The following is a 13562-nucleotide window of genomic DNA, read 5'->3' on the forward strand; positions in this document are numbered from 1 at the left end:
CCAAATGCTATGGAGGCAGGTCTTCTGCGAAACCACTCAATATCACAGCCAAGTTTAATGCCCTTCATCATGCAGCTACGAGTGTACCATCAACTGTCTACAGGATTAAAAACTGGATTTACTAGTAATTGGGTCAAAACAGGGTTACTTATGGACACAGCTGGTTACCGACAAGTGTAATTAGCCCTTTGCCCCTCATTTTATGGGTCCCGGTCTCTAATTACACTTAAATTCAGTTGGCAGAAATTTAGAACTACACTTTCACAAGGTACAACCACTGTGCCCTTCATCAATACCTTTCAAAGGAGAAAAAGAAAAAGGTCCAGGGGTAATTTATAACTTTAGTGTAATGATCTTTAGAACTATCACATTAAGAATAACATTATAAGATATCTTTGTTGTTGTTAATACCTTCTTTTATATACTACTTTGGAGATAATATCCTTGAGTCTCTGGTAAAAACTTCAGCAAAGTGAGCAGCGCAAACTGGACCAAGAAGCAAATACCTGAAATAGTTAAGTTAACTTATAACATTGGGGTGAGTTATGAGTTAACTTACATGTTACCTATTTCAGTTAATTCACCTCTATGGTATTAAATAAATATTAAAGCATTTTTTTTTTTTTGCAAAAGACAAGGTGGATCTACATGAGGCCTTCACTTCTCCAGATGTGTAGAAATGATAGAGATCCCTTCTCAAAGGTTCAAAGAGTGAATTAAACCAGCACATTAATATTCAGAGGCAATTCAATTAAACCAAGTAGGCAGAGAGTATCCAGGAAATCTTCACATTTCTAGCCTTGACCTTGCATGTCAAAATAAAGACATGTATGCTTATCTTTTTAAAAGTCTGACTTTTCAAACTTGATAGCTGAAATATGAACCCAATGACATTTCTGAGTGTCAAAATATTCTAAAGTGAGTCTGTTGCATTATGGTCCCCACAAAAGCTAACTTTTAACACTTCTAGCTGAGACTGTTACCAATAAAAACAATAATCAGGATCTAACAGAAAATAAACTGCTAAGTTACTTAACATTAGGATTTTAAAAACTTTTGAAAAATCCAATTAATAATAGTATTAAGGGTTTCTACTGATTTATAAAACTCACATTCAACAAAGTTTATGCTTCAGATAGGGTACTGTAGTAGCACTTCTGAACCTTACTTCTAGTTATATTTTCCACAAAATGCATTGCTTCTGGCCTTAAAATAATATGCTCATGCAATAAAAAGGAAATCCATAATGTCAAAATATTAACATAAAGAGTCTATGCATGTTTAGCTGACTTAAAGTCCGGTATTCTTTTACAGCAATACAGCACCTTTACAAACAAGCAAAAACAAATCATCCCCATTCAGCTATTGCCATGGCCTTGTATATGATCTATGCATACGCTCACACACACATATCTACATTTACTATTCCTACAGACACACAGTGACTTAGCCATTACTAAGTAAAAAGTACGCTGACACTTTCTGCTCTAGGGGAAAAAAAAAATCATAGCATCAAAGGACTGATAAAGTTATTCATAACAAAGTTTGGCCAGACTTGGTTCTATTGCTTCTCAATAAGGCCCCCCACCCCAACAGCATCAATAAGAACACACCATATAACTAAAGCTATTAACAAAGCAATCCACAATTCCAAACTCTGTGGACTGTATATCCATATCCCCTTTATTCAATTATTGCTTATCCTTAAAATAATATAATATTTACTCACTTTCAATGAATCAAAGCAGGCGATTACTCGTCCATTTTCAACTTGGCAGCTTTTCGAAGGATGTGCAAATTTACATTCCGTGTCTGGCCGTGAGCAAGTCCCCCTTTGGAACTCTCTACATACTTCCAGTGTTAGCCATTTTGTGTCCCGAATTGGTGTGACACTAACAGCCATGTTTAGATTTTACAGGTAGTTAAAATTTTCAGTGAAACCAACAAACCCTAACCCCCCCCAAAAAAGTTAACAACCAAAAAAACAAAAACAAAAACAAAAACTGAACTGCTAAAACTGTAAAATGATGATGAAAATGTCCCCTCCAAAATACTTTTCCCCCACTCCCTGCTTTAAAAGTACATGGAAAATTGTGTTGTCGATATCAAGGAAAAGATCTCCCACTAGAAATTCACAGCATGAAACTGTTAATTCAAAGAGGTTTTGGTTTTTAGAGAAATACTAGGATTATAAGTAGATGAACGTTTAAAAGGAGGGCCTCGAATCAGCCTTGTGCTCTGAGTAACCCCTTCCCAGTGCCAATTTGGAGCCCAAGTGCAAGCATGAAAACGTGGCAGACCCTCTGACACCGAATTTCCAAGCTGCTTTCAGCAAAGTTGTCTGAAAGGGAATCTCCTCACAGCTGAATTTGCAATGGAGTTTGGTGGTGCAATCGGTATTGATTAGTTTGGCATAGACAGATGCAGCAGTTTAGAGCAAAATCGAGAAAATGATTTTTTTTTCCTCCTTGATTTCCTGGCAGAAGATATCTTACTTTTTCAGCAAACTTTTCTTTTTAAAACTAAAGCAGCCTAGGGCAATGCCAGATACTTAGAGCTTTTCTCTTGATTACAAGTAGAAATGGGGGGTGTCTGGGCTAGAGGTGGAGGGTGGATGTGCTGTCGTCACAGTCTAGCTGGCAGCAAGCAAGGCAAAAGCAGAGACTGCTCTAGAAGCGGTTCCAAGCAGCAGAGACGTCAGGAAAGGCACTTCTTAGTACCAACCTGTAGAGAAAAGAGATAGGTTAAGATTTACTAAGTAGCTCTTCACTGATGTCCTACAGAATCACAAGCTTGCCATGTGCTACCAGACTAAGTAATATTCGAGTCCGCCTCTCTCGTTCCGTCTCCCTCTCTCTCCCTCTCTCTCTCTCTCTCTCTCTCTCTCTCTCTCTCTCTCTCTCTCACACACACACACACACACACACACACACACACACACACAATACTTACAGTGAGGCATACTGCAGCCAGCCATCGTAGATTTATTTAAAAAAGGGGCCGTTTCCCCTTGTGAAGCAATGCATGATAGAGAGAGATAACCAATCACAGATAGTGTTGCAGCAATATTCTGGGCAGAAAGCCAATAGTGTGGGTTGTCTTATGAAAGGTCGCGCCTGTCAGACGTTCATTACTATGCTATAAGCACAGAAAATGTCCATCAGATGTGACTTATTCCACTGCAAGAGGACGAGCATGTGGGTTTTGAATTTACCCAACATGCAGTTAGTGGACTAAACCATGTTAGTTTCAAAACAGCTTCTCAAACAAGTCCGAGCACTTGCAGATCATTACCGGGAAATAAAACTCAAGGTTTAAAAATTGCAGCTGACTTCCAAGCTGCCTTCCCTCCGGCTCTGCTCGGAGACGGGCACTGAACAGCCTGCTCCTGCTGCCCTGACACGTGAATAAAAAAGGAAAGGGGTGTTTACAAATGGTACATTCTCCTGACCTATCCAATTCACTTCCTTCTACAGCCCATGTCCTGCCCCTCCACTGAAAGCTGCACTCATACTGTAAAACTATTCCATTCAGCCGGCAGACACTTTGTCAATATATCACAGGCAGGCGAGATATGAACAAAAGCATCCTTTATTCGAACATTTTTTAAGCAGAAGCTGAGGTCATGTGGGGAAAATAAGGAGTGCAGTGTTGTCAGTGTGTCTGGCAAATCTGAAGCCGACCTCAGGGGAGAAAGTGATTCCATCGCAGAAACATTAAATATTAAGTGAGCAATTTGATTTGGGCAGCGTGGTGCACTTCAGAGGTACGAACGAAGCCGGGGGTGGGGGGCGGGGGATCCCCTATTGCTAATGATCTATTAACTCGGCACTACAAGGCTGCTCGCCACAGCAGGGCATTTTTGCTTTTAACAACTTTCTCTTTCAATCAGGATGGAAAAACTTTCAGAAAATGCTTAGTAGTTACAGAAACAAAAGCATACATATTGTTTTGCCTTTTGAATGCTACCAACAAAGGAAACAAGGCTTTAATAACGCTAAAAGTTTCACACTCTTAAGAGGCAATGACACAGTATAATAAAATCGTGTTTGATGCCATTTCAAGGGCCAAAAACGGTCAAAGAGGCACATATCATAATTTGGAAATTAGAATACAGAATATAAATGTGAATACATATACACATTATATACACATCTATATAAAACATGGATATCTAGCAGAATTTTTAAAAATTTACTTTAGGATTAATACTTTGATTCTTGACATTAATTTTTTAAAAAAACTACCAGATAACAGGTTTAGAAAATATTGTAGTAAGACCACAACTTTTGAGAAAGATAAAAAAAAAAAACCTTATACTGATGCTCAAGAAATACTTCTGTTTTTAAAAAATTTTTCTAGTCCTAACTCCTTGTTCTCTTAAAAACAAAGCTAAATCAGTCCTCCTGAACGTTTGCTCTGCACTCAAAACTTCTCAACTGCTTTCTGTCTTGAGTATGTACCATATCTGTGTTCAACATCTCTTTTGTTCTCTCTGGAATCTTCGTCTCACCTACAACCATTACCTCCTTTAGAAGCCAGCTAACATGTCACTTCCTCCAAGAAGCTTTCAAGATGTTACTTCCTCCATCCCCACCCATCCATATATTTACACCGCCTCCTCTCAATTACCTCTGCTCCCCTCTACAGTGTTTTATTTGTGGATACATCTGACCCACTAGACTACATGTTCCCAAGAACAGAAACAATCTTACTTATCTTAGTAACCCTAGTGCTTAGCACAGGGATGGAAAACAGATGGCACTCCATAAACTTTGGTGAATTAAATGATCAATTATTACATCTGAACTGAAATTAACTCCGTGGCACAAAAATACACAAACATATGCATGAACACCCCCATTTAAACACAAGCAAACACACACTTGAAAACACACACCCATCACTGCCTCCATAAATTACTGTATTCCAGGGTCACTCAGGCCCTCCCACTATCAAGCACTCCTCCCCCTGGCCCTGGACAGCTCCCTCTCACATTCCAGCTTTTCTAAAACTTCATCACTCTCATGTCCCTCCTCCTCCACGTTCCTCTCACCATCAACAGTGGGTGACCTTATATGCCACGAATAGTTCATAGTAAAAACAGTGACCCTCGGCATGAAACTTCTGTCACCTCCCTGCCACCCACCTTCAAACTATCTTTCTGTATCTTTCTTCAGTCTGCCAGGAGCCTTCCCTTCTCCTGCCCATGGTTAAGTTTCCACCCTGACTCGCTCCTTCTCAAGGCTTCTTTCCCTCTAAACTCCCTCTATACGTGAACACCCTGCCATTCCTGCAGTTCTTCCTCTTAGCCCTCAAAGTGCTAAAGAAGCTTTAAAATGGAGGAGGTGGCACAAAAGGAAGAAGGGGACCTTGCATAGCTATAAGGTACCTGGCCCTAATGCTCTTAACCTGTCGTTCCCAAACAACTGTCTGCAGAGTCATCTACACGAGCTGTTTTTCTGTTTTTTCCTCTCCCATCCACTTTTGAATCTGTATCAGTGTGACCTCCACAACTATTATTTCACTCCTCAGCAAGAGTCATCAATGCTCCCATAAAAGCCAAATTCAGAGACTCTGCATAGTCCTTGTCATTACTTGACCTCTAACAGCATGTGCAACTAACTCCCTCTTTCTTGCCCCTCTGCCCTTGTCTTGAACTGACACATTTTATCCTTCTGGTTTATCCCAGCGCTGCACCTCTATCCTCCCTGGGAGAGAGGAGCTGTGAGGAGCTGCCCAGGGTCCTTGGCATATGTCATACTGTTGTGAGCTCCTGGGGCTTGTTACATGCTAACCCTTTGTTTGGTTTGGCACATACTTCCTCACCCCTGCAACTTGGCCAATCGCGTCTCCTTGTTTAAACTGCTATTCAAATACCACCTTCTCTAGCAGGCTGGGCCAGCTATCCTAACAGTATTCCCTCTCAGAGTATTCTCAGTATTTTGTGTCTCTTGGTACTTTTGCCCCCAAGGTTATAAACTCCATGACAACAGTGTATCACCATTGTTTTTGAACCCAGTCCCTGAAACATAATAGATGTTTTTAAAATGTGTAATAAAAGAATAGATTTTATTCAACCTGTTAGGAATAAACATGTTTATGAGAAAGTGTAACCAACCCCAAGGAAAACTGCATCATGATCTATGGGATCCAAACAATATGAGGAAAGATAATGGTACCATTAGAAACATCTTCATTGCTTGGTGGTTATGTCTAAGTACAGCTACAAAATTAATTTCCAAGGTTGATTATTCTTCCTTTCTGCCATGTTACAGGCTTAGTCCTACACGAGTACAAAATATATTTTAATTACTAAAATGCTTGCAAATGGGTGTTCTGATATTTTTATTTTCTATAGCAGAGAAATTCTATTTATTTCAAAAAGTATTATTGAAAGAATTATCGATATGTATTTATAGGTTGAAAATACTATAATAAAATATATTTCCACAAGGACAATCATCAAAATATTTATAATTAATCAGGCATGGACAAGTAAGCAATCAGAATGGACACTGACCTTTATGAAATATTAGTCTAGCTGCACCTGGTAATGTGTGTTCCAGCCCCTGATATTGGGCACTGCGGGAAACAAACTCAGATTTTATCCTAAAAACTGATTTGACTAAATTGCTGATGTAGAATATTGTCTTGCAATCTTTCTCTTTATTCAAACAGAAGAATTTCAGAGAAGACTAGAACTCTTCATAACTGAGTGCTTTGATAATAAAGATTTTTATAGGATTTAGATCAATACTTCAACTAGCAATGGATTTTTGCTCTATAGATAGAGACAATGTTTAAAAGCGTATGGGTGATTTCCAGATTGTAGGAATCCTTGCAAACATACCTGCCCTAAAAATACGTGTTGTTTGTAAGTAATTACTGAAGGAAGTATTTCTGCTGTAAAGATATTTACTAATAGTTAAACTGCTTCTGAGGTAAGTTTTTGACCTATATTTCAACATATTATAATAAACCTCCCTGAATAAAAACAAAACAAAAAACGATTGGGGGATTTAATTGTTTTCCAGTATGAATTAAAACTTTAAAAACCTGCATTAACAACAAGCCCTCTTTTACCTACTGATCAAATTCCAAATGCCAAGCTATAGAGTTCCTCACAGTATGTGACATGTTCTACAAACATATTCTGCCTCAAGAACCAAGACCAATTTCCCCTTGATTGATATCAGAAATCACACATATTTTCTACTTTAAGATACGAGGAGGGAAATAGAAAGGAAAAAAATGTAACCATAAAGGAAAAGAAACCAAAAAAAAAGGGATAAAGTTAAAAAAAAATGGGGAATTACAAATAATTACTCTTCAGCAATTTATATATATATATATATATATATATATATATATAAAAGCATTGAACTGACAGGGGATGGCGTCCTATCAAAATCCTTTTAAGGGCTGCATACATACTGCAAAAAAAGGATAAACAGACACAAGGTATAACCTTAAAATTCTTTTCTGGAGGACCAGATGGCCTTTACAAGCAATGTTAACTTTCTTAGTCACATAGGTTTACCAATGGTTTCAGTTCTTCTGTACCAAATATAGGCAGATTGGTTCTATTATATCCCGGAGTAGTTAGTTAGCTGGGAATTTAGGGGACTTTTTTCAGAAGCTTTGATTTTGAAATAGGTTACACATTGAGGAAGTTAACTTAGTAATTATTTAAGCTTTTTTTTTTCTTTTTTCTTACTAAAGCAGTTTCAATCTAACTGGAAGAGCTGGCTGATTTACCCGTGTATGTTTGGAGCTCACAAAAAGTGGCCCCTCGTCCAAAATCGTAACTTCTCCCCTTGGCTCACTGGTGTGGACGAGCCCACAATTAGCAACACATCACTTTAGCAAACTAAGCTAGCTCGCAGCACAGGTTTGCCCAAGGCTGGTCCCAAATATTAACAGAGACTTTCAGCAAACAAATGACTAACTAAGCGTTTCTGGGGGCCGTACAGCCACTTCTCTACTGAAGCAATAAACAGAGTAACCGCGTTATTCACTACATGGGAAACCTGTGCTCTGAATGGGTTAATGCCGTCTTCAGCAGTATTCATTGCCATATAACAAAAAGCTGAGATCGGTGTTTCTCAGCAAGGGGTAAGCACACTGCTGGTAGCACCCATGGTGATTTTAAGTGATGCAGAAACAACATAATTTTAATAGGTTCATCAGAATGCTAAAACGAGCTCATCAAGCCTGTGATTACATGGCTACCATAGATTAGGAAGAGGTTAAAGTACAACCAAAAGAATTTAAAGAGTAAGACTAAGTAAATATATGGGTAAAAAGCCCTGAAGGAGATATGCAGATTTCTGAAGTTTTAGAAATACTGCTGAGAAAAAAGATAACTTTCAACCACACATCCTCTGGAATGGCACAGTGACAGGCAACGTGGCCCGCCGGCCTGACACTTTGCACTGGGTAACGGTGACAAGCTGCTAGCAAGGAAAGTAAGACTGTGTTTACCAACTCAAACAAGTCATATAAGATCTGTCAGAGCATTCCTTTAAAATTCTGAGAGGTCTGATTTCCTAATCATCAAGTGGTCTCTTACTGGAAGGACTGAAGGAGTGTCAGGCAGGTGACGCACTATTGCTAAAGATTAGAATTCTGAAAGCAACTAACTGAACTGCAGTCAAATTAGAAAATGATTATTGTCCCTTAGGTAGTTATGTTTAAGACAAAATGAAACATGAAGCCTCTACACGGTGATTAAAAAGTGAATTTACAATTGACTCCCGTATCAGGCAAAATTTTAAAAATGAAAAGGCTTAATTAAGATCACTAGAAGATCAATACGACAACAGCTTGCTGCATTCTATATACACGGCCTCTAGCTGTGTACCCACACAGGCCTTCATCCAGTCCCAACTGCAAAGTTATCTTCCTTGAAGTTCTTCCCGCCCACTATCAAAAAGTATCCAAACCTTCTGCTCCTCTCACCACTAGCCCAGACTTGCCAGCCTCTTACCCTCTTACTCTTCTTCACAGCACGTGTTAGTATCTGGCATCATATTATGCGCCTATTTCACTATCTGCTCATCATCTATCCACCTTTCCCCTAAAAATAAAAGTTCCATGACAGCAGGCAGCTCTCTTAGTGTATCTGAATCCTAGTTACAAGCATTTTCTACAAGCTACAATGCCCGGGAAATAGATGCACAGTTTAATACACTGATGATGTCACTTTTATAACTGAATGAAACCAGCATCAAACGCCACTCACTGGAAACAGAGCATAAGGCAAAAAAGTTAACGTGGAATCATATTTATATACCTCCTTAACTGTAAAGTTGAGGGAAGATTTTTTTTTCTTTTTATCTGCAGAGTAATTTGAAACAGTTGCATGTGGCTTTGCAAATTTAAAACATGTTAATAATTATCTGTGAATTCCTGACAGTCTTCAATTCTGGCAAAAGGGAAAATTTGCATTTTTTTCTGATGATATTCAAACAGGCAGTCTTTTAACATTTCCCTCTATTCCATGAGAAATATAGTAACACCATGGGTGCTGTTTTGTCATCCTTCAAGAGAAAATACTAATCCTAGTTAGTGTTTATTTACTCTATGTATTACACAAAGAAGTTATCTGGTTAGCCTTAGGTAGTCATTTCTGATCTGTCCATATCATTTAATATTTCAAAATAATAATTAGTAACTAACTATTACAGTTAGTAACACCACAACAAAATTAACAATACTGGTATGTGCTCAAAGAGCTAAAAGGTACAAAAATCAAATCTCACCATTCTAGCAATTTTTAGGAAGAATGGTACATTAACCCAATCACAGTCTACCAGTGTAAAATTAGCAGGACAAAACTGTGAATGCTAAATGGAACGTAATACATTGTGATATTTTTATTCCCAGGGCAATGCCATGATTGTGGACTTTGATTCTAAAGTTTACTTAAATGAGTTATATTTTATTTGGCATGGTAACTCCGGGCCAAAATCTTAGTTTTAATTTTCAATCTTTATACCTTCTGAACAGTATCACCTAGTTCTTAACTGAGGTTGCTGGTACTTGCGCCTAAAACATTTTTATATATGAGATTAGTTGCTTGAGGAATGGTTGCAAATTCATCAATGCTTCCCTAATAACATAATTTCACAACTCAAAAATAAGTATGAAGTTGGCTGATGAGAGAATTGAGGAACGATCCCATGGCACTCTGCACTCCGGTGAAATTTGCTGCCCACGTACCTCTTCGCCCCACCGTTCCAAATTTCCTTCCAAGGCAGAAATCATTCTCACAACCAGCGTTCATTAAGAGCTTCTCCATAATTAACCTATTTCTGTCTTCCATTTGAGTAGGTTCAATGGAGCAAAATTATAAAATCAATATGTGAAGAAATGACAAAAACAATTTTAAAAATCTGGCCAAAATGTAAAGCATGTCTTTATTAGGACCAAACAATCGTAGCTGTCAATCTTCCAGAATTTCTAAAATGTTAATGTGGCAATCGCCCTCATTATTATCAACTATATCTGAACACAAAAAGCTTGACCTTAATAGATAAACCCTGAATTTCCAGATATCTGACTTAAAGCCTCACCCAGAAACCTCAACCTGGGAAATTTTACTGGCTTATTTCTGTTGAAGATTATCCAAGATACACTGCTTAATTATTAACCACCATGAGAAAAATATGTAAAAATCTATGTTTCTGGTTAAATAAAAGAGATCTAAAATGATTATTCTTCAGAATATAATGAATGATACCAATTATGAACACAGGATTGTATTACTTGAATGCATCCTAATTAAATGAACACACAGAATCTATAAACATTTCCTCCTTTCCATTTAATTAGTAAAAGTCCCCATCACTTCACAAGTGTATCTCTTATTGCAAACTTTACAAATACTTAAGCCACAAAGTTGTCACAGTTTGACATTATAATCCTAGAGATATTTCTCTTGCTTTATATATTTGACCTTAAAAATTACCCTTTTTCACAAGTAATCTCAAAAATATTCTTAATAACATACCAATGTCAACTGAATTTATTCCTAATAACAATAAAATATTAGAAACTCAGTTTAACTTGAGCTTTTTAAAAACAGTCACAAATTCACATATGCTCACATGCAAATAAGAATCATTTTTTTCCCTAATAGTAAGTCAAGACTAAGTTGTTTTTCCCTGGTTTAAAAAAGGAAGGTATGTTATAAAACAAAGACACACATTAATAACTCGTGTTTCCACTTCAATGTAGCTTACGTATCTTTCAGGGAACGTTCCACATAACTTATACATTAAACTAGGTCTCAGACACTGAACAACAACAAATTATGCTAATATTATCGCAGTTGCTCTATAAAAACCCAGAGCTTCAGAATGCATCTTGCATAGGCCTGGAATTTCAAAAAGCAGCTCCATAGTGGCAATAAGGAGGCGTATTTTGTTTGTGCCTACCTCGATATTTATTAATCACAAGGCTTAACTTATAAAGAAGAAAAGCACACCGAGAGATTCCGCAAGTCTGAAAACATCTTAGGTTTTCTGGATAAAATGGTACTCTGTCTCCCTGATATCTAAATTTATATCTGTACGTAAATCGTTTACCATACTTTTGTGCCACAGCTCTATTTCCTCACATTTCTAACATACTTAAGAAAGGAAATCTCATTACACGTGCGTCAGAGGACAATGCAGATATAAAATCTCTGAGTCATTCATTCACAGGAACCTTTGCAGACATACACGAAAGTACATGTCCCTTGGAGCTCACATTCAGAAAGAGACATAAAATAAAACAAAGCAAAAACCTACCATGTGGTGTGACCAGACAGCGAAAATAAAGGATTCTTGGATTAGAAATGCCTCAGGAGCAAATTGTAAGTTGAACGAAATATTATTCATTTAAATTTGGAGTTGTCCTCCCTCTACACCCAGACTTCCGTATCTCCAGTGATTACAATCATCTATATTCTACCGGGCAAAGAATTAAGAATTTGCACTCTTAACTATAGTTTTGCCTTCTTTTGTGATTGAGAAGTGTGGGTATAAATTATTAAGCTATTACATATACAGAGATGCATACTACTAAATAATAATGGAAGAGATAGTAAAATGTAAGTTTTAATGATGAACAGAAATCTCTAGCAAGTAATTTATATGAATCATGTACATTAACTCCATTTTTTTTTTTTTTTGGTTTTAAACATTGCTAAATGAATGCATTGTCACTGAAATAAATTTAAACCATACAGAAGGGTTTTACTGAGAATTCCCCATCCCTCTACTGCCACATCAGACCCCCTCTACCCCCAAGGGTAACCACGATTATTAGAATGGTATGTCTAGTCCTTTTTCTATGCATTCTCATACTCTTACACACATCTACACATACACAGACATACAAAGTTTATCGTTTTTACAGAAGTGATGGAAACATACATATGCAGCACATTATCCTGAGGCTTGTTTTCTACAGTATATGTTAATGACCTTTATCAATTGAAATATATCGACATAAATACTTTTTGACAGCTACATATTACTCTATTATATGTCCATTTCTTTACTAGTGGTTACCTACATTAAGGTCAACTTTTCATTCTTTTAAACAATGATGCAAATATATGTACCAAACTATGCTTACATTTGAGTGGTATGAATAATACAGATACTTAGAACATAAAGTATATGCATACAATAACTTTGAACTAGAACAGCAAACTTCTTCCAGGAAAATGTTTACCAATACGTACAGCTACCAATAATTAATAACATGCTTTTCTACATTTATTAAATCTATGCTAGACCTAAAAAAAATTACTATGCTTAAGTCTAGATTATAAATTTCTATTGTAGGAGCAGGCGAAAGGTATGTGTATTTTTTCCTATATAAACAGAACTTAAAGACTTGCCTTTATATTTTGCAAAATATTTTCAACTGTTAGCACTTACATGGCAGTTAATCAATGGAAACATTTGTAAAATCAGTTGTTCAACCCTGTTATTGCAAAATTAACCATTTCATTGCTAAAACAATTGCAATATTTATATTTTTTAATTGTCTGCCAAAGAACAGGGGCTGGAAGTTTGAATAAATGTTTGGGTTGACGGAGTATCAAAATGGATAATATGTAGCTTACTATTCTTTCCTTATTAGTAAAAACAAAATGTGTAGTTAACAGAGTCTGCAGGGCACATTATATTTGGAAAATCTCTGACAGCACAATGTCATCTGATAAAGCGAATGCTTTTTTTACACATTATTTCTACAAATGTCAGAAAATATCCTGCTTCCCCCCTCCTTTTTTAGACACTAATTGACTCAAGGAAATGGTTTCTGACAAGTGCTATAAATAATGCAAGGCGTTATCAAACTAGCTAAGGCACAATAGAACTCCAGTGAACTCACAGAGGCCCAAACACATTTCCCTGTGTGGTAATTTCTCCTGAGGCTGGGCTCCTCCTGCAGTCATTTCTGACCCAGAGTGGAGCGTTCCCCTCCAGTGGCATGCACTTCCAGTCGAGAGAACCAAGATAGGTATACACTTATATAATTTTGCCACTGGACATATG

At 37.2% G+C, this 13562-nt stretch overlaps 1 protein-coding gene across 23 annotated transcripts in view; it reads right to left on the reverse strand.

Annotated features, from left to right (window-relative positions):
- The window catches only part of MBNL1 (muscleblind like splicing regulator 1), a 190384-nt gene that overhangs the window by 136006 nt on the left and 40816 nt on the right, over positions 1–13562 (reverse strand). For 16 of the 23 annotated variants that reach the window (XR_012508973.1, XR_012508974.1, XM_045514468.2 and 13 more), the window contains exon 2: positions 1730–2724. The exons of 5 other annotated variants lie outside the window; for them this stretch is intronic. Coding sequence is in view for 15 of the 18 variants with exons in the window: in XM_045514468.2 (XP_045370424.1) it covers positions 1730–1903 (174 nt within the window). In the remaining 3 variants the exon portion in view is untranslated. Of the gene's footprint in view, positions 1–1729; positions 2725–2952; positions 3494–13562 lie in introns of those variants that run through there. 2 more of the 23 variants (XM_045514466.2, XM_074369339.1) reach the window with 2 other exon arrangements.

The sequence above is a fragment of the Camelus bactrianus genome, chromosome 1 (assembly GCF_048773025.1).
Source record: "Camelus bactrianus isolate YW-2024 breed Bactrian camel chromosome 1, ASM4877302v1, whole genome shotgun sequence".
NCBI classification, from domain to species: domain Eukaryota; kingdom Metazoa; phylum Chordata; class Mammalia; order Artiodactyla; family Camelidae; genus Camelus; species Camelus bactrianus.